This window comes from Electrophorus electricus, chromosome 2 (genome assembly GCF_013358815.1).
Source record: "Electrophorus electricus isolate fEleEle1 chromosome 2, fEleEle1.pri, whole genome shotgun sequence".
NCBI lineage: Eukaryota > Metazoa > Chordata > Actinopteri > Gymnotiformes > Gymnotidae > Electrophorus > Electrophorus electricus.
In genome coordinates this window covers 35,055,807-35,082,447 of record NC_049536.1, presented here as the reverse complement: position 1 = coordinate 35,082,447, position 26,641 = coordinate 35,055,807, and the positions used below count along the sequence as shown (strand labels likewise).

Sequence of the window (26,641 nt, the reverse complement as noted above, 5' to 3'; positions counted from 1 at the left end):
GTCTCTCATCCTTCCTGCAGGCAGAGAGCCTGGATGGGGCCTTCCCTGTGCCAGACATTAAACTCCACAGCAACCCCTCTGCGTTTAATGTCTATTGTAATGTGCGCCACTGCGTGTTGGACTGGCAGCAGAAGGAGGCGTCCCTGGCACTGGCCTCCCGCAGCTCCGTGCAGAGTGGTGATTCCGACAGCGAAGAAGAGGAGGAGTGTCGTGAGCCTGCTGTCAAACTCCCCAAGGTTTGCCCTGCCCACCAGAACCCTTCACTCTCTCCCCAGAGTTAGCCACGCCCACCAGCGTCCATCACTCACTCACCAGGGTTAGCCCTGCCCATCAGTGCTCTTCACTCACTCCCCAGGGTTAGCCCCGCCCACCAGTGCCCTTCACTCAGTTCCTAGTCCTAGCTCGTAGTGTTTCTGAACAAGCATGTGAATACTCATTTAAAAAACACAGTTAATAAGAATAATAATATTAACATTTCATAATTAATTGTAATGTTAAGCATTACAATGTGAATAGGCATTAATAGTTTGAAATGTTGAAATGTTAGAATGTGTAACTATGCAATTTACACAATAAACTACTACTGAAATGGTGAAGTAAGTAAAAAGGTATAAAATATCCCCACCAAGGACTACCAAGGTCCTTCCATCTAAAAAATTACCATTTGAATTTTGCTGTTTTCTTTTGTCATTATAAATAGGCAAATATTTCATTAAACTATCCCACAAAGCCAGAGTCCCCTGCTGTAGCCTACTGCAGTAGGATTTTCATGAATAGAAGTGCGATCTAACAGCAGCCAGTTTCTTCTACATAATTTAAAAAAATGTCATGCTACATTAACCTTAAACTCTTGAAAGGACTTATAAATAATAGTAATATATTTTATTGTATTTTTTTACATACATAGTCTTATACTACCCTAATTGGCATTCCTGAATGGGTTTCTAAGTGAGACATGTAATTAAATATAAAAAGCATTAACTGCAATAAATGGAGCCCAAGAGCATGTACAGCAGAGCCCGTGTAATGGGAACCACCCATGCCAACACCACACATTTGATCAGACATCAGAGACACGCAGGACAGAGCAGCAAACGTGGAAGTACTAGAACTAGAACTTGTAGAAAACTAAACTTCCCCATCAACTCAGTTTCCCCATCAACTCTTGGCATACAAATTTCTTTTGAATGTAATGTAAGATCAGCAAAAATATTCACCACGCCAACAGACCTCGAGTGCAGTCAACACGTGTAATGTGTGAGATTTTTAGTTATGTCACTAGGTAGTCGGCCCACAACACAGCACCTCCGGTGCAGGAAACAGAATTGTATGTTAGTAGATGAACTGAAAATAAATACTTAATTGATTTAAATGTTAAATGAATAGTAGCTATGGGTTTAATCTTTTAAACAAAAGCATTGGAAATTTACCTATGGTTACTTATTAAACGAATAATATACTGGATGAAAATTGAAACCCTGTATTTTATTAGGCATCCTGTAGCTTAAATTAAGCTTGGAACCTAGAAAATGAATGTAGTTTCCCAAAAATGCTATATATTGTCCTGATATGTTAAGAGTGCTGACCTCTGAGGTACATCAGTGATGGTGCAAATAAACTGAAATGTGGTGAGTTATGTTTTAAATGTTATTTAATAGGCCTAGCGCACGGCATATGGCCCACGCAGCATCACCCTCAATAGTACTGTCAAAACTGGCCAAAAATGGCATTCAATTATTCCTTCAAAAAACAAACAAACAAACAAAACCAACCCACACAGGTTGGAACCATTCAGATATCTCTGATTGTGCAAACCAGTCCAGTACAGTGAGGGATGTAACTACCTGTGCAGGTATATTTATTTCAGCATGATCATGCATTGACATGAAATGTGAAATAATAGGCAAACCACTGTGCACTGGGCACATACCTCTGAAAAATTTGACAGCAATATGTTTTTGCCTGAGGCATAACTCAACAATAAAGTGCTATTTAAAGTGGGCTACTTAGATCCTTATTGGTAGAACTCCAAAAACTAGCTAGTAAAACATTGTTAGTGGACATCAGACTATACCCGATTTTGAGCATATTTTCAATATTTGTGCATATGTGCCCTCAGGGTGCTGTTGCTGGAACGGTAGGCCAACTGTGGCTCGTGTGCTTTGTCTCGAGGTTCCACTAATGTTTTCTTCTGGTGTCACTGCCTCTGCTGCTGAGTGTGACCTCTCTGCCTTTGTTACTACACAGTTGTTGAATTATTCGCTCGTTTATCTTAACCTACATTTAATTTCTATTCAGTGATTTGGATTTAACCTGTCTGGAGAGAGCTATTCACTTAAGTACAGTTCAGTAAAGGGAACACATACAAGCTGTAGCCTGGGTGCATGGTGTCCTATGAAGAAATGCAGGCATTTCATTAAGCTCACCTTTTTAGTAATTAGACACAGTATTCATATGAAGATTTAATACGTTTGGTTGTAGTTTTCATGCAGTTCATTAATGTGAGTGGGTTTTGTTGGTTTGGATGTGTTGGCCTTAATACAGTGTTTAGTATGGTAACAGTAACAGACAGGGTATGACCAGTAAAAGGCATTCATTAATGTGAGTTGGTTTTCTTGAATGTATGAATGTGTGGAAAGTACAGACATTTAGTCAATGCTTGTGAATGTTTGGTCGTTGTTACTCTATTAGTGTACAGAGTTTTTAAATAAAAATAATTAAGAGATATAAATGTGTCTATAGATATAATACAGAATAATATACTATAAATATAATAAACACTATTGTATTCAAAGGGTTGAGTGTGAATTTTAGTGCATGGTCTGTATTCATCCCTATAATCTAAGTGCATTTGTGCTTGTGTTTGTATAAAATAATTGTTGTCAGTTGCACCCATTGCAGTAACAGGCAGGACGTGACCTGTGTTTAATGCAGTAGCGGACGGGCCGTGACTGTTTAATGTGTTACTATTGTGTTACTATTACAGATCATTGGCATCGGTCTGTGTGGGGTGTTCGAGCTCATCAAGGAGACGAGATTCTCACACCCCTCATTGTGCTTGAGGAGCCTCCAGGCCCTGCTGGACATGCTGCAGGGCCAACAGCCTGAGAGCTTCCAGACTGAACCACCAGATGTGCTGGGTGAGTGTTCCTCTCTCACTCACACACACACACACTCATACACACACATATTTTTGTCAAACATTCCAATTTTGGTCCTGTAGAATCCCTCTTCCATCTGCTGCTGGAGACCACCGTGCGGAGTACAGGAATGAACGACCCCACAGGTCAGACTCTCACAGCCCTGTCCTGCGCCTGCCTCTTCAGCCTGGTGGTAGCCTGGGGAGACACAGGGAAAATCCTCCAGGCCGTGTCCGCCATCCTCACCAACAACGGCAGCCATGCTTGCCAGACCATCCAGGTTAGAGGGGCTTGTTGCTTGGGTGTGTGAAATGTCATGCTGTCTCCATAGCTAAATGAAGTCATAGATGTGTAGATGTACTCTGAATAACACCTCGGTGGATGTATGTGTTCTGTACGTTGCTCTGGACAAGGGCATCTGTCAAAAGCTGTAAATGTAAATGCTCTGAATAAATGATGTGGAAGACATTCGGGCCTAAGGACCTGAGAGTCTCTGTTTTATAGGATCTTGAGTGTTTTTTGACAGCTGTGATGAGGTGCAGTGATGGTCCTCCTCTAGCCCCTGTGAGGCAGGCCCACACACTCAGCTGCTTCTAGAGCGCAACGATTGAATTGCTGAAAATGCCAAAGCCCTTTGATTCCCAGCCTTATTATGTTCCTGCAGCTGCTGAGAGCATCTTGGCCACCTCACTGTTACTGTATGCGTTTGAGTTCAGCCTTTGTACCTGACTTCTGTGCATCGCTGTCTTCTGCACATGGCTAATATTAGCTTAATGATGTAGACTATAGCATCATTAGGCATAAGGTTTATACATAGCTTTGAGTTCATGTTCCTTAGGGGAAGCCTAATTGGAGCATGTGTATTTGGAGCATATGCAATTGGAGCACGTATAATTTGTGCACTTTTGAAAAGTATGGAGCTAGATTTGTTGACGTGACGGTGTAACTAGCACAGTGACAACACAGTAAGATTTTGTCCCGACTGTTCATACCTGGATGGTGTTTATGGTGTTGAGAGAACATTTAGGGGCTCAGACTCTGGGTGGGTCTATGTCATCTTTCTGTGTTTATGGTATGGAGAGAAAACGTTTGGGTATCAGACTGCAGGCCTATCCTCTTTCTGTGTTTATGATATGGAGAGATAGCATTTGGGTGTCACACTGCAGGGCTGTTATCTTTCTGTGTTTATGGTATGGACAGAAAGCATTTGGGTGTCAGACTGTGGGGTTGTGTTCTCCTTTTGTCTGTATGGTAGGGAGAGAAAAAGTGTTTGGGAAACAGACAATCTGAGTCTGAGCACCTAAACACTTTTTCTGTGAGAAAGTGGTTGTCAGACTGGAAAGCACAGTCTCCCAAATGAGTGAGGTGTAGCCTGTGGACACACCTTGTCTGAGGCCAAGGTCACGCTAGAAGGAATCACTATGAACAGCGATGAATTTGTGATTATTCACAGGTGCAAGACCAATTAGAAAAGAGAAAGCGTCTGTTTAGTTTTTAAAAGAATACAAGTGATGTTGAGTTGAGAAATGGATCGCACCTACTGGGCAAGTATTGCATCTAACCAAAAGACTGCCAGTCCCCGCCAATTACGTTGGAAGCAGTGTCTTGCTTAAAGTCAAGTGTAAGTGAAAGGTTAAATGATATTTCCAGCCTCACTGGTGTCTCCTGCCGCTTGTTTCCTCTTTAACTGTGGACGTGAGGAAATGTCAGGTTGGCCTGTCCTCCCAGTGCCTAATGAACACCTTCGCTTCACCCCACAGGCTCAGTGTGCTGATACCTGTACAGCGTTCAAGCACGTGGCCACTTATTAGAAAGATATTAAACTTGCTTGCTAAACCCAGTTGGGGGAAGTGCCAGAACAGCTTTTCAATCAACTAAAAGCCTTCAGTGCATCACTCCTTTTGCCATTTTTTCCCCCTCACAGTTGTGGCTTCCAGTTCTGTTGTGTTAAAAAAAAATAACGGGCTTAATGAGAATCACAAAAACGTCACTTGACGTTTCCTCTTTGATTTCTGCCACAAGTGATGTGTATATTACCATCCTTGAATAAGAGCATGCTGACTGGTCCAGCTAAAAAGGCTTGCTAAAAACATGCGCCTGAATCTCACTTGGATGATGCAGAATAGTGTTTTTAATATCTGGGCTACAAGCACTGTGTAACTTTGTCTATATGTAACGAGAACGTGTTGTCCGAGTGATTCGCTAGCTGCTACGTTGCTCCGGTTCAGCCTCCGTGCTGAATTCCTGGAGCCTAGTGAACGTGACCGAGTGTGAACAAATACCAGTCCTGCACGTCCATGTGAGCGCGCATGTACACATGACTTCAGATGTCCTGTCTCCTGTCTCGTATGTGATGCGTAAGGTCCCGACGATCCTGAACGCCCTGCAGAGGAGTGTGCAGGCGGTGTTGGTGGGGAAGATCCAGATCCAGGACTGGTTTGGAAACGGCATTAAGCGTGCGGCCCTCATGAACAAGTGGCTGCTGAAGGAGGTGAACACGGACACGGATGAGCGCTGTCTGCTGCAGACCGACGGCTCCTTCCTCTACCTGCTCTGCAAGGATGGCCTCTACAAAGTAGGCTCAGGATACAGTGGAACTGTCAGGGTAAGCTTGCACTTCACTACGCGGTTACCTAAAAGACCAGGCTGCTGACCTCTTGGCTTCTTTGTTGAGGATGTATTAAGATCTTTCTTGCATTTGTAAAGAGCTGTGGTGTGGTTCTGGTGTGGGTGCTTGTCTGAGTAACTGCTTTGGCGCACTTTTACAGGGTCATGTGTACAACTCCACATCACGCATCAGGAACCGAAAGGAAAAGAGGTCATGGCTGGGATTTGCTCAGGTAAAAGGTTTTTCCAAAAGTGTTGTCCTTACAGAGCCTATTTATTATACAGGATGAGCTGGTGTCCCCCAGGTGCACACTGATCTCACTTTATTTATGAGTTCAGTAGTTCTTTAGCTTAATATCTCTGAACCCCTCAGTAGTTTAAAAAGAAACATTTTTGGATCAGTGTTCATACTGGTATGAGTATAAGATTGCAATTAAACTGTAATCAGTCTTATAATCAACTGTAATGTTACTCTGTAAAGCAAGTGCTCTTTGGCCAAGATTAAATTCTTGGACCAGTTCAAGAATTATAGAACTTCATTAGTTATAGCTAACACAAACTCTTTAGCATCCCACAGAAGGGTGACCATAAGGAGGTGTATTTACTGTGGAGTGAGACAGTCCAGTCTAATGTGACAGGTGTTATGATTCATCCCTGTTAGGGATTTATTTATTTATGTTATCCAAAGCAACTTATAATTATGGCTGCGTACAACTTTAGCAATTGAGGGTTAAGAGTCTTGCTCAGGGGCCCAACAGTGGAAACCTGGCAGTGGTGGGACTTGAACCAGCAACCTTCCGATTACAAGTCGAGTACCTTAACCACTGAGCTACCACTGCCGAATGTGTAGTGTACAGTAAGTCCAGTACCAGTTAGACGAGGCGTAGCATTTGCACTGGTGATGAGTCATGTGTGGCAGCTTGCAGATTAAAGAAAATGGCTTGGACAAAAGGATGTCACCAGGACCAGTCATCTGTAGGGTTAGAGCTCTGTAACATAAAACAAGCAGTTAGGTCTAAAATTCATTGTATGCTAATGAAAGTGAGACTGAGGAGGGCCACAGAATCCTGAATCATTACTGAGGTGTATTTTACCTTGCACTCTATTGTAAGGCATATGTGAAATGTTCATCTTGAACAAGAGGTACCAGAATAGTAAATTATTGTTCAGTTAGTGACTTGAGTTTAGGAAAGTGTGCACGTGTGTGTGCGCACACTAGCTACTAAAATGTATGCATGTATCTCTGCCACAATCTCTGAACATTTTTGTTTTTTGTAGGGCTCCTTGCTATATCGGGACATGAACAGTCACAGCATGTCAGCTATCAAGATCAATCCAGAGACTCTCGAACAGGAGGGCAGCATCACAATGCCAGGTAATCACACCTGGAATTACTTACAAACACTTCAGATTACAGTACCAGGTAGGAATTACTTATAATCACATTAGTGTCAAGTACGAACATCACACTTTATTTACAGTTGGTTACATTAGTAAACAGAAGTTAAGAATTATTATTTAGTGTGTCCAGTTTTAATCTAGAAATTAAATTATCTTAATGTTTCAGAAAACCAATTGTTTAAAAATGCCAATTCAGCACATTTCCATTAAGGACAAAAATTTCTGATTAGAACCAAATCCAAATTAAAGTAAATTACAGATGGATGAAGGGCATATTGATATTTTAAGTTTGGTCATTGTTTTCCTTCTGAGGTCTTCAAGCAGATGGACAGAACATCATCTTCACTGATGGAGAGTATGTCAACCAGATCGCTGCCTCCAAGGACGTAAGTGTAATGGATTGTAATAATATTCTGTAAAAAGTCATTTTCAGAGACATTTGGGTAGTTGGGAGATGCTTTTTTTGGATTGCATTTTTTTGTGCGTAAAACATGTTTTTGAAGAAATGAAAATATATTTATTTAGTGTGAAAACTGATATTTGAGAATTTATGGGGTAACTGTCAGGAATGCTAGGATGCATGTATGTTTGGATCCAAATGTGAAAGTATTTATTTGGTTCACAATACAGACGAGGACTGTAAGAGAGGTTCATAGGATCATAGGTTAGTAACCAGAAGATCGCACTGCAGAGAGTAGACTCAGAACCAGGGTCAGAACCAGTGGGCTGGGAGAGAGCCATAGTCTGGGGGGAAACGGAGGACCGGAGAAGAGCACGCTTGGTATGCATACTAGGATGGGAACAAGTCACAAAGAGGTCTGCAGTTTTTAAAAGGGAACAGATGGAGATAAGCAGGCATCACCCATTAGTACTCAGGAGAAGGTGATCAAGGCCTGGGTGTGGTAAGACTAGTGGGCTGCCCGCATTCATTACAGTAACCAACTGTCGATTTTCGCTGTGTTTCGAACATATTCACTGCACTGCGCCATAAATGTGTCCTGTGGTGTGAAAAATCTTAAATTACAAACAGAAAGTTAGATTCATATTCATTTTCAGACACTGTTCATATAGTGTCATTTATTTAATATAAATAAATATAAATATTAAATGATTTCATTCATTGGTATTCTTTTTTTTAACCACTTTCATAGTTTTTAAATTTTCCGCATTTTGCAGAAATTTTTTACTGTTATAAAGTGTCGAGACAATAGCAGAAAATGAAATGGGGAGACGTCTCTGCCTTTTGTGTGAGTTAATGACCGTGTTATTGAGAGCTAACCTGTCAGTAGCAAGGACAACAATTGTCAGACAAAAACTTCCCATGTGCACATCAAAGGCTTCACCAAGGGCTTCAGTAACGTGACCTTGAATGGTCTCCGTGGAATTGCCTGATTTAAAATCTGGATATGGTGTCACCAGAAGACATGGGTTTTTCAGTGACAAAATGTATCAAGTTCCTGTTTTTAGACATATATGGAGGAAAGAAAAATGGCTATTTACTAAAATGGATACTTGTTGAATTAGGCACTTATCAACATTTTCATGCTTTTTAATATACAAAAGTCAAAATGTATTGAACTCACTATAGAAGAATTTTGAGATTTGGCTCAAATTTTAACAACAATTTTAAAACAAATCCATGTTAAACAAATATGTTTAAGCATTTTAAATGGTGACAATACTAATTAAATTTTATCTTGTGACAGTAAATATGCCATCAGTCAATTTACTTTCACATCACACTTTCACAGTCGTGGCTTCGTTGTTTTTGTATTGCTGTTATTTGTTGCACATACAACAAAATCATTTTTCCTGTCTACCTTTTGGCACAACGTTTGTAGTCATCATGTAGCCTGATCGCATGTTCCTTTGAGCCTTCTTGCCAAGGCATTTGCTGACAAAGTGATGTAGCCACTTGCGACAGACTCTGCTGTTCACTGTTCAGATTACTTTGATAGCTTTGCGTGTGTATGTGTGTGCGTATGTGCGTGCATGTGTGTAGTGGTAAAACAGAGCAAATAGCACTCATCACAACATAGTAATTGTAATTTAAAGTTCGACAGGGTTTGTAATTTTAAAGTTTAAGATAGCATTCCCATTTTCTCTCTCACTCTCTCTCTCTCTCTCTCTCACACACACACACACACAGCTCCTCTGCTACCAGGCCTTTTGTTTGGATCGTGTTGTCTTGGCTGTCATGGGCATCTGATCTTCCTAGTCTCACCCACTCTCACTGCATGTGTATGTGTTGCTCATTCTTTCAAGGTTCAGCCTGTTGTGTGGTCATGTGAGCAAAAAAGAAGGGAGGGAAAGTAAGTAAGTAAGTGTGTGTGTGTGTGTGTGTGTGTGTGTGTGTGTGTGTGTGTGTGTGTGTGAGAGAGAGAGAGAGTTTCATCAGCATGAACAGCCTCTAAGCTGCCAACACGGATATCCTGGTGAACAGGCGAGAACATCAAAGCACTGATGAATCAGTCAAAATCTTAAAGACTCGCTGTTTTCCTTACACCCACACCACCCACATTTGAACACATTGCAGACCTCAGCTCAGTGTCTCTGTCTTCATCTTGTCTCATGTCTGAGTGGATGTGGAGGGGTGTGTGTGTGAGACGTGTATGCATAGCTGCCCCGTTAAGTGGCTGGTTGGTATGAACTGGACTGTTGGGGGCAGGGTAAATTTGTACTTCATTCCTCCTTGTTGCTCTGAAACACATTCAAATGCTGTTAATAATATATTAATAACACTTGTTAATAATCAATGTTAATATACTTTTAGAATGCTTATTGCCTGCATAATTGCCATGATAAATTCTATAAATTCAGCTACAAGATTTAAAGTCTAGGTGGCTTATAAATGAATTTTCTAACCTTTATTCTATTGCTGATATTTGGATTAATATCAGATATTAGATCTAGATATATAAGGATACTAATGCTACAAGTTACTGATTCTCAAGGTGTGATTACCCATTATGGCAGATTTTCCAAAGTGTAAATGTTTTATTTACAGTCTTTGAAAACATTTCCGGTGCTTTCAGTGAAAGTGAAATTAAATGTGATTAAATTAAATTGGTGAGATGGGAAATGACAGCATTATAGTGATGACTACAAACATAAATCGACCTTAATGACGAGCACAGCAGCACAACCATACATCTAATGTGGAGTATCAGTGAGTAGTTGGAGAGCAACACAAACAAGTCGGACTCACTGGCTATACTCAGTAATTACTGTAATTATATAGTAAACATAACTTTGAAACCACTTGTTCATGAGCGTTCCAGGATAATGGATCCAGCTGACAGACCTCCACACCCATGCAACTGGTTTAGTTTCTGCTCCCAAATGCAGGGTTCTTGTTCAGTGGGCAGGGCTTATGGTTTGTTTATTAGTAAATATCAAAACATTGCCAAACTGTTGCTTTGACACGCTCCTTCAGCATGAGATTCTCCAGTTGACTTCATTTTTGTTCTTGTTTTGCCCACCTAGTCAGTAAACTAAATAATAGTGAAAAATAAATCAATCAACAAAGAAGTATTACAAAGTATTCCAGAGCTAGAGGTCAATCCGATTTAAATCCCCTTGGTTTCATATCACACTTTACTTTTCGGGGAAAGGGACAGGACACTTCTAGTAATACATTATTGAAGGAAGGTGACAGTGAAAATGAAGTGGTTTTCTTAGCTACTAGTGCAGAAGATCATAATTTTAGCAGAGAATAATTTTAACTCTTACTTTATTGAGTTTGCTTATTGAGGTGTGTTGAAGATAGTGGTATATTAAGATTAGTCATTTTAAATAAACATTTTGAAATATTTGTCCAGAATGGCGTTATATAGGGCAAGACCATAATATTTGCATAGCATCCTTCTGCTTTCTTACATCTCCAAGAAATTTTGAAGCATGAAGTCCATAAGCACGAGGCATAAATAAGAAGAACAAGAAAATCTGTCAAGGCAGAAATGATGATCTGGAGTGGTGGGGAGTTGTCATTGTGTTTTGGCATGAGAGAGTAGAAGCCTGATAACTCACGAAATGTCTAAATTTGAACGGTTATGATAGTGATCATATTGAGGAGTACTCCAGCATCAAACCTAAACAGTGTATTTTATTACTCACTTAGAGTAGTTTCATGCTTTTAGAGGGTAAAGGTGCCAAGTGCTTATGTTTTCAGTTACCGAAGGAAAAAGGTTCATGGTAGGTATTCTTGACCCTGGCTATTACACAAAAACAAAAGAAATATCCTAAAACCTTTTTAAAGCTTAATACTGAGTTTTATGACCAACCCAAAGCAAAGGATTGCACTCGTATATGCTGTGTCCCACGACTATGTACCTGATTTACTCCTGTCCTCGCTGTGAAGGTGACTAAAACACATTTTAAAACTATTCTGGAACAAAGTAGGTTAAAGGAATTTAGGCTTTAAAGTGAGTCTGTTTTTCTGAAAATGATATCCTTACGCTGGTGGATATTTAAAAAAAAATGGCACTAGACCAGAGGTCTTCAATATGTCAGACATATGACACACCAATAGCACTCATCACAAATCAGTGATGAGACACTTTCCTAAATTGGTAAACTTGCTCAAATTAGACTGGGGCCAGTGATCACACGCAGGTCTATTCCCATTATGTAAGATTATCAGGTGTGCGGAGTTTAGCTGTTTGCCTAGTAAAGCAGGTTGCTTTCTTCTGGTCAGTTTGACAGCTGAGTGCTCAGTGACTGAGAGCCCAGTCCTAATGGCCTATTTATGAGCGAGAGAAAGAGACAAAGACAGAGACAGAGAGAGAGAGAGAGAAACTGATGGCCTTTACTCCTGGCCCCAGTGGACTATGCTCTTTTCTACTGAGTGTGCCTGGGACACATTATGAGTGTTCTAATACATTCACCATTACAAACACACAAAACGCACAATGTAAGAGTAGGGCACATGAAGGCATGTTTTCTTGTTGGGGCAGTTACTGTTCCCTGGACCTGGACAGTTCTGTGATGCATAACTGCCCTGTTGCATAAATGAATTCACTTCAAGAGAAGGTAGTGCCGTGGCGGTACTGATCGTGTGTGCGTTCCTTTTCGTAGGACGGCTTTGTGGTGCGAATCTACGCCACCAGCACAGATCCCGCCCTACAGCAGGAGCTGCAGCTCAAACTGGCCAGGAAATGTCTCCACGCCTGTGGCATCTCCCTGTTTGACCTGGAAAAAGACCTGCACATCATTAGTGAGTTCACGTGCTTTCGTGATCCCTCCAGTCCATTGTTTAGCATTCTTAAATGTGCGCCAAACTCTTAGAGCCCATCTAACTACAGAAAAGGAGCTAACTTTGGAGCACTCTCAGCTGCTGATGCAAATGTGTCTGCCTTTCTCACCTGTGTGTGTGTGTGTGTGTGTGTGTGTGTGTGTGTGTGTGTGTGTGTGTGTGTGTGTGTATGTGTGTGTATGTGTGTGTATGTGTGTGTATGTGTGTGTATGTGTGTGTATGTGTGTGTGTGTGTGTGTGTGTGTGTGTGTGTGTGTGTGTGTGTGTGTGTGTGATTGATTGTCCTCAGGCACAGGGTTTGATGAAGAAGCAGCACTTCTTGGAGCTGGTCGAGAGTTTGCTCTGATGAAAACTGCTTCTGGGAAGGTAAACTGTCCACATCTCAGCTCTGCTCATCTGGTATCATACCAAAATACATTATGTACCGCACACAGTCACACTGATGTACGTACGTTACTGTGGATAAGAGCATCTGCAAATGCTGAAAAAGTGTATGTAAGTGTTTTATGTTTGAGTACATTGCAACAACAGTGCAATATATGATGTTGGAGAGGAGCCAGTGTGGATTTGTAACTAAGTACATGCTTATCAGAGGCCAGAGGAAATGCTTCTGATTACATGGCACTGAACTGCTGATCGGAACATTCTGAAGCTGATCCAGTTCAAAAGTCTGCTTTGTGAGACATCTTGAGAAAATTAAAGTAGATTTATTTGATTTGGACGTAAGAAACCAAACAAGCCTTGAGAAACGTGAGCTTGGTTATATGTGTTTGGGTTTTTTGTTTTTTTTTTGTGTGTGTGTCAGCCTGGGATGACAATTTGACTATCATCTCTGTGCTTTGATATCACAGTGCCTTTTCCTAAAACAATACCTGGAAGTAATTGAGTTATTGTACACATCCATTTAAATAAAGGTATTTTCCACTTTTACTGTACAGTAGGTCAAGATATTCTGTTTAATGTTTGTTTTTTTTTCTTGATGTTTTTTGAATTATGTGAGACCAAAAGCGTACCCAATGGAATGTCTGTAAAGGTGTGTGTGAGCTTTGATGACGCCTTTCTTTCTGTTGTCTATGTAGGCCTGTGTTCTTTGCTTGTAATTCTTATTGTACTATGAGACAAAATTATTATTGATTATCAATTATTAATTATGGGCTCCTGCTCATAGTGCTACGACTTGCCCATTATGCCCCGTAGCTGCACCATTTACATTTGGCTTAAACAAAGTGATGAGGACAGAGGGAGAGGAGTTTTGATGACGCTAGAAGTAAAACTGCACTGGTTTTTATAGAGAGGAATAGAATTTCTCAAAGCTGCTATAAGAACACAAAACAGTCCTAGGCTTGGTAATGGCCAACTTTAGAATATTAATAGTCTAACAGTATCAACCAATCTGAAAAAGAAATTCTACAAGGAGGCAGTTCTTTTGGCCTGTCTTATTTTGTACCTCTGTAGTGTGTATGGATTGTGTTGGGAGTAGGGTGTTGTATGGATGGTGTGTGTGTGGCTGAAAGGGAATGGGCTTCATTGGTGGGGAAAAAAGAACTAAAAGCAATTACAGAAAATGTTAAAGGTGTAGTGTATTATTTATCTATCCATCTGCCTGTTGTGTAGTTATTGGAAATACAAAACATGTCTGACGTGGTATGAGTTTAAAAAAGAAAACTACGCAATCTTCTCTTCCCCTTGTAGATTTACTACACTGGCAAGTATCAGAGCCTGGGCATAAAGCAGGGTGGGCCGTCTGCGGGGAAGTGGGTGGAGCTGCCCATCACCAAGTCCCCCAAGATCGTCCAGTTCTCGGTGGGCCACGACGGATCCCATGCCCTCCTGGTGGCCGAAGATGGCAGTGTTTTCTTTACCGGGTCCGCCAGTAAGGGGGAGGATGGAGAGTCAAGTAAGAGTCACTTCTGTGTTTTACACGACCAGTGGAACCAGATCTTATCTGACGTTTCATTTTCTCATTTTCAAGTACATGCTGGATATCCAGTGCCGTTTCGGTAATGTTCCATCATTTCGGGTACTTTTAGTGTGATTTCATTTTAATGTTAAGTTTCAGATTTCTAAGAATGTACTCAGTGTCATAAATAAACGATGATTCTCAAATGTCTGCAAAAATCAATTAATATTTTACAATGTTTAATTGATTTTATCCAAACGGTTAGTGATTTCAGGTAAGTTCCTGAACTTTAAAAAATATTTTATGAGAGTAGGTTGGGCCAAGATTTAATCAAAAGTTGGCATGCCTTCTGTTAAATCAATGTGAATTGACATGTAGATCAATATTCATGCTCTCATCCATTGATTAGTCCCAGGACAAGTAAACATCTTCAGCATTTAGGACCAGACACTCAGGAGAGCTTAGCTTCCCCAGACAATCAGCCACTGCAGAGTAGTTTTCACACAGTGTGATGCATGTGAGGCTTAGAGACCTCTGAAGGAAGCAGAGACTTGGTCTTCTGAGTCTTTATGCTGAAAAATATCCCTTAGTTCCTAGAGGCTGTAGGAGTAAAGAATTATCTACTTGTAACTACTCACCTAATTACCTGTTCTGTAGGAGAGCAATGACCATCTATTATAGACAACACTAACTTACCTGGATATCAACTGTATGAAAACGCTCACTCGCTTTCCAGCTGCCCTGCTAAACCTTGTTGGTCAGCATGTGATTCTCTTTTATTCCTTCAGCCAAGAGTCGGAGGCAGCCAAAGCCCTACAAGCCCAAGAAAATGATCAAGCTGGAGACGAAGACGGCCGTGTACACGGCCTGCAATAACGGCAGCAGCAGCATTGTGACCAAGGACGGAGAGCTCTACATGTTTGGCAAGGATGCCGTTTACAGCGACAGCACCTGTGAGTGCCACTGCAGCCTGCAGAGTGTGTGGGGTAACGTCTGTACCACCGATGCAGGGCCATTTAGCTGTCTGCAGTTTCTACACCTTTCTTACTGATGCGTGGATGTACTGCCTTCTCCTCTGCCTGGTATTTCAGTATTGACAGCTGTGCTTTGTGGTGGAAGCATGGACATTGGCCAGATGACACATTCTGGATGTAATCTTGGGAGGTATTGATTTAAATGTTTCTCTTTCTTCTCCACTTCTTTCAGGTCAGGTGTCAGACCTGAAGGGGCACTTTGTAACTCAGGTAGCTATGGGGAAGGCCCACACCTGTGTGCTGACTAAGAGTGGTGAGGTGTGGACGTTTGGAGTCAACAACAAAGGCCAGTGTGGCAGAGATACTGGAGCGATGAGTCAGGCAGGGAAAGGTAAAGCCTCTCTGTCAAGCAACTGCTTGGTAACCCAGAGCATTCGTGACACCCAGGCTGCTCTGTGGGTGTGTAGGTCTACAACCTACACTTGTGCAGCCTCAGGGAAAAGGCTCTTCAGTCACGTTTCCAAACATGTCCTTGGCTCCTTCCAGCCTTTGGGGTGGAGAATATGGCCACGGCGATGGACGAGGACTTGGAGGATGAGCTGGAAGAGAAGGAGGAGAAGTCCATGATGTGTCAGCCGGGCATGCACAAGTGGAAGCTGGACCAGTGTATGGTGTGCACTGTCTGTGGAGACTGCACTGGCTATGGGGCCAGCTGTGTGAGCAGTGGAAGACCTGACAGAGTACCGGGAGGGTGAGGAACACACACCCTCCCACAGCACACATTCACAAACCACACTGCTAGTTTGGGCTTTCCGAATGTGCTGTTATGCCTCTGAATGCATTGCATTTGTGTACGCACGGTGAGTGTGAATTTGTGTGTGTGTTCGGTTTGTGCATCCTCTTCAGCATCTGTGGCTGTGGCTCAGGCGAGTCAGGCTGTTCCTCTTGCGGCTGTTGTAAGGCGTGTGCTCGCGAGCTGGATGGTCCGGAGGCCAGACAGAGGGGGATCTTTGATGCTGTGAAGGAGATGATCCCACTAGACCTGCTGTTAGGTATTCCAGCTCCCTCACTCCCTCTCCTTACCTCCTGCTGTTAGGTATTCTGGCTCCCTCACTCCCTCTCCTTACCTCCTGCTGTTGGGTATTCCAGCTCCCTCACTCCCTCTTCTTACCTCCTGCTGTTGGGTATTCCGGCTCCCTCACTCCCTCTCCTTACCTCCTGCTGTTGGGTATTCCCCTCTCCCTAACTCCCTCTCCTTACCTCCTGCTGTTGGGTATTCCGGCTCCCTCACTCCCTCTCCTTACCTCCTGCTGTTGGGTATTCCGGCTCCCTCACTCCCTCGCCTTACCTCCTGCTGTTGGGTATTCCGGTTCCCTCACTCCCTCGCCTTACCTCCTGCTGTTGGGTATTCCGGCTCCCTCACTCCCTCGCCTTACCTCCTGCTGTTGGGTATTCCGGCTCCCTCACTCCCTCGCCTTACCTCCTGCTGTTGGGTATTCCGGCTCCCTCACTCCCTCGCCTTACCTCCTGCTGTTGGGTATTCCGGCTCCCTCACTCCCTCGCCTTACCTCTTGCTGTTGGGTATTCCGGCTCCCTCACTCCCTCTCCTTACCTCCTGTTGTTGGGTATTCCGGCTCCCTCACTCCCTCTCCTTACCTCCTGTTGTTGGGTATTCCGGCTCCCTCACTCCAGAGAACTGCTGTTTCTGTACTTTTTTCATTGTTTGCCTGATAACATTTTGTGCAAGAGTGTGTGTGTTTGCGCACGTGTGTGTGCGTGTGTGTTTGTGCGTGCATGCAGGCATCGCCTGTTTGGTGCTCATCATTCACCCTGCCTGTGTTGTCTCTCGTTTGTCCCTCCCTTCGGCCCCGCCCATGCTGGCCTGTTTTTATTTTAGCTGTGCCTGTCCCTCCTCCTCCAGGCGTAAACATAGAGGAGCACATCCAGATCAGACAGGAAGAGAAAAGGCAGCGCGTCAACCGCCGTCACAGGCTGGAGGAAGGCAGAGGTACTGCGCCGACGCCCCCCTCCACGCACACGCTCACCATGTCACTCCACAGCTCCTTACAGGGCAGAGCTGTGCTGCAGCTCGACCGTAAATCCGTCCGAATGTGACTGAGAGCTGGAGCTTTGTGGATCTGATGGATCAGGGCGCTGCTTCTCCTCGGCAGCGTAATCCAGTGCTTCCTGTGGACTGGGCTCTGGGGCCTTTTGTTTCGCCACATGAATGTAATTTTGAACACACATTTTGTTCAAGCACAAAAAAAACTCCCACAGAAAAAGGGCTCCAGAGAGCGGAGATCCGTAAAGTTGCCACTCTCCCCAGCCTCCTTACGTGCCTGTGTGCTTGGGAATGGGCGTGTAGCAGGGCTGCTAGCATGCTCGTGTGTTCTATGATTTGCCAGTGTGTTGTATGCTGTGCTGTTTTTCCATTTGTGAGATGCTTTGCCCATGCATGTGAAAGTTTCTTTCTCCACCTCCCTCAGGGCCTCTTGTATTCCCTGGCCCCCTTTTTATGAACCAGCGTGAGCGTGAACAGGCTCTAGCCAGACTAAGACCCCTACAGGCCTTTAAGATAATGCGGGACAAACTCAAAGGTACATTGGTCTTCACTCTAGGCTCCACTGAGCCAGTGACCCTGCCTATTCTCACCAGGCACTACCTAACTTTTCTCTCTCTCTCTCTCTCTCTCTCTCTCTCTCTCTCTCTCTCATATCACTGTGCTTCTTTCATACACAGTGTAGTAGTACTGTCCCTATTTTCTCTTAATTTGAATGTGACTGTTTGCTGGACCCACTGTTTGTTTTTTTGTTTATTTACAACAGTAGTGAACCTGTAATATGGGAACACTACTGTATTTAAGTAGTTCATTTCAGCCAGAGTATGTGAAAGGTCCTGCCAGGACTCCTACAGTCAAATTTGGCACTTATAATGAAAATATCGACTCCAGCACTTTCATCACTGCATACATTCAGAAATAAATCCCATTGCAGAATCCTTATAAATATTTGGAAACATTAAATAAATAAGAGAGCCCAAATAAATAGCTAGTCTTTTTGTTTCAACACCCCTCACTCCTTTTGCATGTTCTTTAATCGAGCCAGTCTACTCAGCCCTGTTGGTGGCAGATAAAAGCTTTTTCTCCCACGTGCTCTCTTGCTGTGAGATGGATGGAGGGGTGGACGGTATTGTCCTCACTCATGTTGACCCCCTGCTGTCCTGACCGCTGGTACACATACCCCCAACCAGTGGACCAGGGTGTGGACCAGGGTGGGGGAAGGCTGAAGTTTCGTCTGTACCACGCTGGCTGTCTGCCTCCACATACAGTGGTCATGGGTCTCACTGCCCACAAATCAGTGCTGTTTTTTGGCCCGGACACCCCCCCCACACACACACGCACACACACTTCGTAAAACGGCAACATAATTTGGTTTGGTTCTGCTGTTGTGGGTTGTTTTTCATCTTCATTTGGTCGTTATCCTCTGCACATGCCCTTTTCCCTTTATCATCATTTTTCTTGACGCTCCAGTCGAGCCTCTCCTCCCAAGTGACTGGTTTGCTCGAGGTGTGGGCCTGCGTGTGGCTGTCCTTCTCTGCTTCCCTGGCCCCCACTCCTGTCTGACTCTGCTCTGTGTTCCAGACGGCAGCAGTGAACGCGGAGACAAGGATGCCAGTAAGATCACCACCTACCCCCCGGGGGCCGTGCGCTTCGACTGTGAGCTCCGTGCCCTGCAGGTCAGCTGCGGGTTTCACCACTCTGGTAAGCCTAAAATACAGCTCACCTCTCAGGCAGGAGATCTGCAGATAAAATACATGTACAAATATGGACCATGACCTTTAAATTGTAAATGATCAAATTACAAAACTACAATTATTGCATATTGTTGTGTATTCCTACAACATCACAATCAAATAATCGCTGCTTATAAATTGCATTATGGACTTTCAGTCCCTACATTCTGTTCTGAGATTGTTGCAGTGGTGTGTACACGGATCTTAAGTTGGAGCCTTTTCTATTGTTTTATGTTATGACTGCACATTGCTGAATTAATTGTATTTATAACCAATGTAATATTTACTATCCAAATAGTCAATAAAATAGTCATTATTATTTTTGTGGTGATGTACTTCGTCCTGGACATAATTGCTGCTGCTGCTTTCTGTGTGTAATCTCGCGATATCTTCCTATAGTGGTGTTAATGGAGAGTGGGGATGTTTACACCTTTGGCTATGGGCAGCATGGCCAGTTAGGCCATGGAGATGTCAATTCCAGGTGAAGTTTTGCCACTGTAATGCTCTCAGTCGTTATTTACTGAATGTTTTGCTGTGATATTGTATTGCATGGTGTTGTATGCATAATGTCATTAGTGTGAGAAGTTGACTCTGTTGACCTCTGCCTCTCTCTTCCACAGAGGGTCTCCGACACTAGTGCAGGCTCTCCCCAGCCCCAGTGCACAGGTGACAGCGGGCAGTAACCACACTGCCGTGCTCCTCGTGGATGGCCAGGTCTTTACTTTCGGGAGCTTCTCGGTATGTTGTCCCAGCTGTATTTCTTAAACTCACCAAGAGCTGCTCTGAGATATTCTAGGCTGAGCAGGGTTCCTGTCTCATGTCTGCAGAAAGGACAGCTCGGTAGACCCATACTGGACATGCCTTACTGGAATGCCAAACCTTCACCCATGCCCAACATCGGTGCCAAATACGGCCGCAAAGCCACGTGGATAGGTGCCAGTGGAGACCAGACCTTCTTGAGGATTGATGAAGCGCTAATCAACTCCCACGTCTTGGCCACCTCCGAGATCTTTGCCAGCAAACACATAATTGGTACTCCTCTTGTATGACTCACTCTCTGCATTTGCACGTTTTTTTTTTTTTCTTGAATCCTGATAAATGTTCCTGCTTGCCCTGAACTGAGGTGAACCTACTGCTTGGCTGTGGCCTTTAGGTTTGGTTCCTACCTCGGTGTCTGAGCCTCCTCCCTTCAAATGCCTGCTGATTAACAAAATGGACGGAAGCTGTCGAACGTTCAATGACTCTGAGCAGGAGGACCTCCAGGGCTTTGGTCTGTGTCTGGACCCTGTGTACGATGTCATCTGGAGGTAAGACTTGCTGTGGAGTGGTCTGGCCTGCTCGCAGCTGCTGGCATGTGCTGGTGGAAGCAGTACCCTGTATTATAGAACCATGAAGTGTTGTTCAGTGTTCCTTAGTTTTCGGAGGAAACATCTCCATGGCCTAGATCTGTTTTAGAGCACATTTACATGTCCAAGGTACAATGATCTTTCATTATGTGGAGCATTATGTGTTCATGGTGGTGTTTGAGTTCACTGCTACTGTTTTCCTCACTGCTCTTCCAGGTTCCTGCCCCGCTCTCGGGAGATGTGGTGCTATAACGCTGTGATCGCAGATGCGCGTGTGCCCTCTGCCCCCGACATCCAGGCACGCTGCAGCATCCTGAGCCCCGAGCTGGCCCTGCCCTCGGGCTCCCACGCTGTCACCACCCGTTCCCACGGAGCCCTGCATATCCTGGGTACACCAGCCCCCCACCCCTCTGAGCAGCTATGCCCTGCACGCACCCTGTCACGCCTGGTCCTGCACTAACACCTCTCCATATAAGAGACCTGTACATCAGCTCTGTGGCTGTGTGCAGGTTCTCTATGCTGAGTTCCTGAGTGTGTGTGTGCCTGTATGCAGGTCGCGTAGACTGTATTCCTCATTGTGTGTGTCTGTGTGCAGGTTGTTTGGACACACTGGCTGCCATGCAGGAGCTGAAGATGGGTGTGGCTAGTGCTGAGGAGGAGACACAGTCTGTGATGAAGGTTTACTCGAAGGAGGACTACAGTGTGGTCAATCGCTTTGAGAGTGAGTGAACCCACACGGACACACATTATGGCGAACACAACAGTGAAATGATTTCGGAAAACTCTCACTAAGAGCCAGGCAGGTCTGACTAGCATAATGGAACTGAATCTTGCAGTGTGTGTGTGTGTTGCTGTTGTTGACATGCAGGTCATGGTGGAGGCTGGGGTTACTCCGCCCACTCCGTCGAGGCCATCCGCTTCTGCGCCGACGCCGACATCCTACTGGGAGGCCTGGGGCTGTTTGGTGGCAGGGGAGAGTACACAGCCAAAATCAAGGTGGGCTGTGGAACATGTACAACTCACATTCGTCATCTACCGACTCCTCTCAGTTCACTGTCCATTTAGATTCATTTAGTCTATTTAGGCACTGAATGTTCCTGGATGGCGTGTGTGCTCTGGCTGGTGATTGGATGTTTTCTTGCAGCTGTTTGAGCTGGGACCAGATGGAGGGGATCATGAGACAGACGGGGACCTACTGGCTGAGACAGACGTCCTGGCCTATGACTGTGCTGCTAGGTACATCTCATCAAAACGTTTGTGCTCTCTTCACACAACCGACTCCTGCTTGTCTCTCACGTGCGTGTGTGTGCGCGTGTGTGTGTGTGTGCGTGTGCTTGCAGGGAGAAGTACGCCATGATGTTTGACGAGCCTGTCCTGCTGCAGCTGGGCTGGTGGTACGTGGCCTGGGCCCGTGTGTCCGGCCCCAGCAGTGACTGTGGCTCTCATGGCCAGGCCACTATCACCACTGATGACGGGTACCCACCTGCGTCTTCCCTCAGCACAACGGGACCGTTAACGTCCGCGTGTACAGATGTCTGTGCGATGGTATGAGCTGCTGTGTGAAGGCCTGTCACTGACTCCTTCCTCTGTGCCATTTTTGCAGCGTGGTGTTCCAGTTTAAGAGCTCCAAGAAATCAAACAATGGTACTGATGTGAATGCAGGGCAGATACCCCAGCTGTTATACAGGTACTGTCATATCCAAGTCATGTCAACGGCCCTTTCTCCGCACATCCTGACATGTGGCCACTCCTGCTTTCATCTTTTGACTCATCACTGTTTTCCCAGACTGCCATCCAATGACGGAAACGCCGCTAAAGGGAAGCAGCAGACCAGTGAGCCTGTGCACATTCTGAAGCGCTCCTTCGCCAGGACTGTCTCTGTGGTGTGTAGCACACTGCCTTGCCAAGAACACCTCTATTGATTACACGCTGTGGATCAGATCTATTGATTATGCATGGTGAATTGGTACACCTGCAGACTGCTTTCATCAACAGGATGATTACAGTCTTTATAGCATTTCTTGCTCAAAGCTTTAATCTACTTTGACTTTTGCCTGAGACTGGAAAATGCATCCATTTAGAACAGAACTAAAACATGCAGCTTTCAAGGTAAAAGTCAAAGGCATTGCAAATGCAAAATGACCTGTAATTAGAGAAATGAGGTTCATTGCCTGAAAAAGGGTTAGTCGTCTGAATCGATAGCTAGAAGCCTCTTTTAATTGTGCTTCTGTGTGCATGCATGCTCCTCTCAGGAGTGCTTCGAGTCCCTGCTGAGTGTCCTGCACTGGAGCTGGACTACGTTAGTTCTGGGTGTGGAGGAACTGAGGGGGCTGAAGGGTTTCCAGTACACAGCCACGCTGCTGGACCTGGAACGCCTGCGCTTTGTGGGGACCTGCTGCCTCCGCCTGCTGCGTGTCTACATCTGCGAGATCTACCCCATCTCTGGTACGCTGGTGAACACACGCGTGTGTGCTAGATCTACCCCATCTCTGGTACGCTGGTGAACACGTGTGTGTGCTAGATCTACCCCATCTCTGGTATGCTGGTGAACACATGCGTGTGTGCTAGATCTACCCCAGCTCTGGTACGCTGGTGAACACACGCGTGTGTGCTAGATCTACCCCAGCTCTGGTATGCTGGTGAACACACGCGTGTGTGCTAGATCTACCCCATCTCTGGTACGCTGGTGAACACACGCGTGTGTGCTAGATCTACCCCATCTCTGGTACGCTGGTGAACACACGCGTGTGTGCTAGATCTACCCCAGCTCTGGTATGCTGGTGAACACATGCGTGTGTGCTAGATCTACCCCAGCTCTGGTACGCTGGTGAATACATGCGCGTGTGCTAGATCTACCCCATCTCTGGTACGCTGGTGAACACATGCGCGTGGGCTAGATCTACCCCATCTCTGGTACGCTGGTGAACACATGCGCGTGGGCTAGATCTACCCCATCTCTGGTACGCTGGTGAACACGCGTGCTTGTCACTTAATGCCCATTTAGTTGGTAAATTAGTGGATCAGTACCAATGATGGCAGCCATTAGTGATTCAGCAGGTGAAAAGAACCATGGGAGATTCTAAAGTCTGTCAGTGCTGTGCTTACAGGAGTCATTATTTAATCTGCAAATCTTCTGTTGCTCTTCTGTTATTGGTTACTATCAAGGTGAACACTCTCACAATGTATTATTTATACTATATATATGTGTGCTGAGCTGCTGAGAGACAGATGGTATTAGTGTTGGAGTGAGTAAGTGTATTACTCCTTCCTACTGTAGAGTGTGTTTCATATTAATTGCAGGGTTTCATATGAGGAAGGCAGTGTTAACCCCAAGGGTGCACATGCACCCCATACAGTGAGAGCGATTGAGTTATGTGCAACCTGTTAACGTGGGTAGTCCTGTCAGGCATGACTTGTCTCTGTGCTTGTGTTCAGCCAGCACCAAAGCAGTTGTGGAGGAGTCCAGCAGGCTGGCGGAGTGTGTGGGCAAGACCCGCAGCCTGCTGAAGAAGGTCCTGTCCGAGGGCATGGACAACTGCCTAACCAAGCTGGACAACGACCCGCAGGGCTACCTGAGCCAGCCGCTCACCCTGCTGGAGGCCGTGCTGCAGGAGTGCCACAACACCTTCACCGCCTGCTTCCACTCCTTCTACCCCACGCCCGCGCTGCAGTGGGCTTGCCTCTGTGACCTACTCAACTGCCTGGACCAGGTCCGCACCTGGGCCGCACACTCACACGTCTGCTCCCCTGTACTGTCAGACGCTGTGTACTGTGAGGCTTATGCGCTAGCTTATGAGACTGTGGGTTGCCTGATTGAACATTACTGCACAAAGTAAAGCCACTACCCTCTGGGAATGGCCCATAATGCAATGCCTCTGTTCTGGCCACAGATGGCAAATGGCACTTCCGGGATTTATTCTGAGCTGAGGGGCTTTTCCCTGTCCACTACTTGGGAGCCTCTTTCTCCATCTCCTCTGATGGCTCCACACTTTCTAAAGTCTTGTGCATAACTAAAGCTGCGTCACTTTTTAAGGCCTTTACACATGAAATGATTCACTGGACAGATTTAGGTGTGATAAATTTGTTCTGAAATATTTCCAGTGACATGTTCACTTAGAGTTTCTCTCTCAAAGTAAGATTCACTGAATTCCAGAATGGGATCTGTCAATTATTTGTCATAAGATTCGTTTACTGCAGCCATTTAGATCACGATTACTCTTCACTGTTGTTCTGGGATCTTGGGTCTCGGATTCATGCTAATCCAACACTGGACTTTCAGGACATCCAGGAGGCAAACTTCCGCACGTCGAGTAGCCGCCTGCTGGCTGCTGTGATGTCTGCCCTGTGTAACACGTCGGTGAAGCTGACCTCCATCCTGCCGATCGCGTACGACGGGGAAGTGCTGCTCCGCTCACTCGTCAAGCAGGTCAGCACCGAGAATGATTCGGCCCTCGCTCACCGCTTCCCCCTGCTGGTGGCTCACATGGAGAAACTCAGCCATGTGAGTATTCACACACAGCCCCCTCCAGTGTGCACTGAGCATACGGTGCCCAAACCCGACTCAGGGTAGTCGTTTGCCCCCAAAAAATATACACCAGCATAGCCTTGTCCCTCATGCAGTATGTGTAGATGTGTAGAGTTTCCCTAACGCCGACATCAGAACGGTGGCGATACATCACAAGGGCGGCGTTTTCGTTTCTCCTCGTACAGACAGAAGAGAATCTGATGGGGATGACGAGTTTCCGGGAGGTTCTGGAGAAGATGCTGGTGATCGTGGTGCTGCCCGTGAGGAAGAGTCTGAGGAAGGAGGTGGAGCTGTTCTCTCCTCATCTGGTGTCCAACACCTGTGGCTTGCTGGCCAGCATCGTCAGCGAGCTCACGGCCTCTGCACTCGGCTCTGAGGTCAGATACACAAGGCTCTCCTCTCTCTCTCTCTCTCTCTCTCTCCTCTCTCTCTCTCTCTCTCTCTCTCTCTCTCTCTCTCTCTCTCTGCTTCTCTTTTGTTCGCTCTCTTGCTCTCTTTCATCCCTCCTTCTCTCTCCCTCTTTCCCGGTAAGTTGTGAGCGTTCTCCTACCTGAGCTATGGTGACCTCCTCTAACATCATTTCAGCCGCCTGGCCATAAATAGCCTCTGGCTGCTGCGTGAGAGCTATCGTTGTGTTCATCATGTCTGCTCTTGGCGTGTGGTGCTGGGAGTAGCTGAGTCATGGCCACAGTTATGCTCTCTCCTCAGGCCTCCGACATGCTTCTGTTCTCTGGTCTACTGCAGTCTGTCTCCGTCGACTGATTGTCATGGCAACTGTCTGCAGGCTGTTTTCAGAACCTTCTATTTTATCGTCTGTTTTCTACTATGTGTGATTGGTATGCTGAGTTGGATATGTAAAAACTGCAAATGTGTCATTTTACAAATAGATCTGTACATTCTGTACATTGTGTACATATACATACACAACCATATACATTGTACATTGTGTATATAAACATAATATACATATATTATACATACATTGTTAATATATTTTTGTACATATATAGAATATATTTTTCTCTATGCACCCTTGTTTTCTTTTTTCTCAGTTTGGACAGAGCACTCTCAACCATTTCACTGCGAGTTGTACTGTGTATGACTGAGTATGTGACAAATAAACCAAACTTGATATGTGTAACACACGTAGTCTGCGTAACAAAGAAAGTTCATTCTTAGGCCCCTGTCTACAGTCACACGGTGGTAACGTGTGACCATGTGACCAGTGAAACCGTGGCCATGTTATGAGACTTGTCATAGAATTAATGGGCCAGACCTGCAGTGTTACTTTCAAGTCAAAATTTATATTGGACACGTATTGGATTACTGTTCATTTAAAATGATAATGTCGACAGAGCCAGTGGCTGCTGTGCGTCTTTACAACACTCAGCTTTGCAGATTTTCCGTTACTGATGGGATGTCTGTTGTTCTGTGTGACTTCCCTGTTCAGGTGGACGGGCTGAGCTCCCTGCACTCGGTGAAGTCCACCCCCAACCGCTTCACAAAGACCAGCCAGGGCCGTAGCTGGAACACAGGCAACGGCTCGCCCGACGCCATCTGCTTCACTGTGGACAAAGCAGGCGTGGTGCTGGTGGGCTTCTGCGTGTACGGCGGAGGGGGCATCCACGAGTACGAGCTGGAGGTTCTGGCTGATGATGTAAGCACTGGTCCTGGGCTTCGCTATCCAACCGTTTTGCGTTTA

The 26,641-nt window shown here is 45.1% G+C and overlaps 1 protein-coding gene across 14 annotated transcripts in view; it reads left to right on the top strand.

The window, feature by feature from the left end:
• mycbp2 (MYC binding protein 2) overlaps window positions 1-26,641 on the top strand; it is a 66,799-nt gene that overhangs the window by 6,000 nt on the left and 34,158 nt on the right. For 9 of the 14 annotated variants that reach the window (XM_035521256.1, XM_035521245.1, XM_035521255.1 and 6 more), the window contains exons 3-35: window positions 21-236; window positions 2,987-3,140; window positions 3,224-3,420; window positions 5,503-5,745; window positions 5,909-5,980; window positions 7,026-7,122; window positions 7,461-7,534; window positions 12,225-12,363; window positions 12,692-12,768; window positions 14,095-14,299; window positions 15,091-15,255; window positions 15,509-15,667; window positions 15,823-16,027; window positions 16,183-16,328; window positions 17,174-17,284; window positions 17,763-17,873; window positions 18,917-19,036; window positions 19,468-19,549; window positions 19,689-19,806; window positions 19,896-20,100; window positions 20,222-20,375; window positions 20,631-20,803; window positions 21,010-21,135; window positions 21,283-21,410; window positions 21,559-21,650; window positions 21,755-21,889; window positions 22,018-22,101; window positions 22,201-22,297; window positions 22,667-22,859; window positions 23,850-24,124; window positions 24,694-24,915; window positions 25,125-25,316; window positions 26,390-26,596. In XM_035521256.1, coding sequence (XP_035377149.1) covers window positions 21-236; window positions 2,987-3,140; window positions 3,224-3,420; window positions 5,503-5,745; window positions 5,909-5,980; window positions 7,026-7,122; window positions 7,461-7,534; window positions 12,225-12,363; window positions 12,692-12,768; window positions 14,095-14,299; window positions 15,091-15,255; window positions 15,509-15,667; window positions 15,823-16,027; window positions 16,183-16,328; window positions 17,174-17,284; window positions 17,763-17,873; window positions 18,917-19,036; window positions 19,468-19,549; window positions 19,689-19,806; window positions 19,896-20,100; window positions 20,222-20,375; window positions 20,631-20,803; window positions 21,010-21,135; window positions 21,283-21,410; window positions 21,559-21,650; window positions 21,755-21,889; window positions 22,018-22,101; window positions 22,201-22,297; window positions 22,667-22,859; window positions 23,850-24,124; window positions 24,694-24,915; window positions 25,125-25,316; window positions 26,390-26,596 — 4,974 coding nt within the window. The remainder of the gene's footprint in view (window positions 1-20; window positions 237-2,986; window positions 3,141-3,223; window positions 3,421-5,502; window positions 5,746-5,908; window positions 5,981-7,025; window positions 7,123-7,460; window positions 7,535-12,224; window positions 12,364-12,691; window positions 12,769-14,094; window positions 14,300-15,090; window positions 15,256-15,508; window positions 15,668-15,822; window positions 16,028-16,182; window positions 16,329-17,173; window positions 17,285-17,762; window positions 17,874-18,916; window positions 19,037-19,467; window positions 19,550-19,688; window positions 19,807-19,895; window positions 20,101-20,221; window positions 20,376-20,630; window positions 20,804-21,009; window positions 21,136-21,282; window positions 21,411-21,558; window positions 21,651-21,754; window positions 21,890-22,017; window positions 22,102-22,200; window positions 22,298-22,666; window positions 22,860-23,849; window positions 24,125-24,693; window positions 24,916-25,124; window positions 25,317-26,389; window positions 26,597-26,641) is intronic. The other 5 variants (XM_035521275.1, XM_035521228.1, XM_035521231.1 and 2 more) reach the window with 4 other exon arrangements.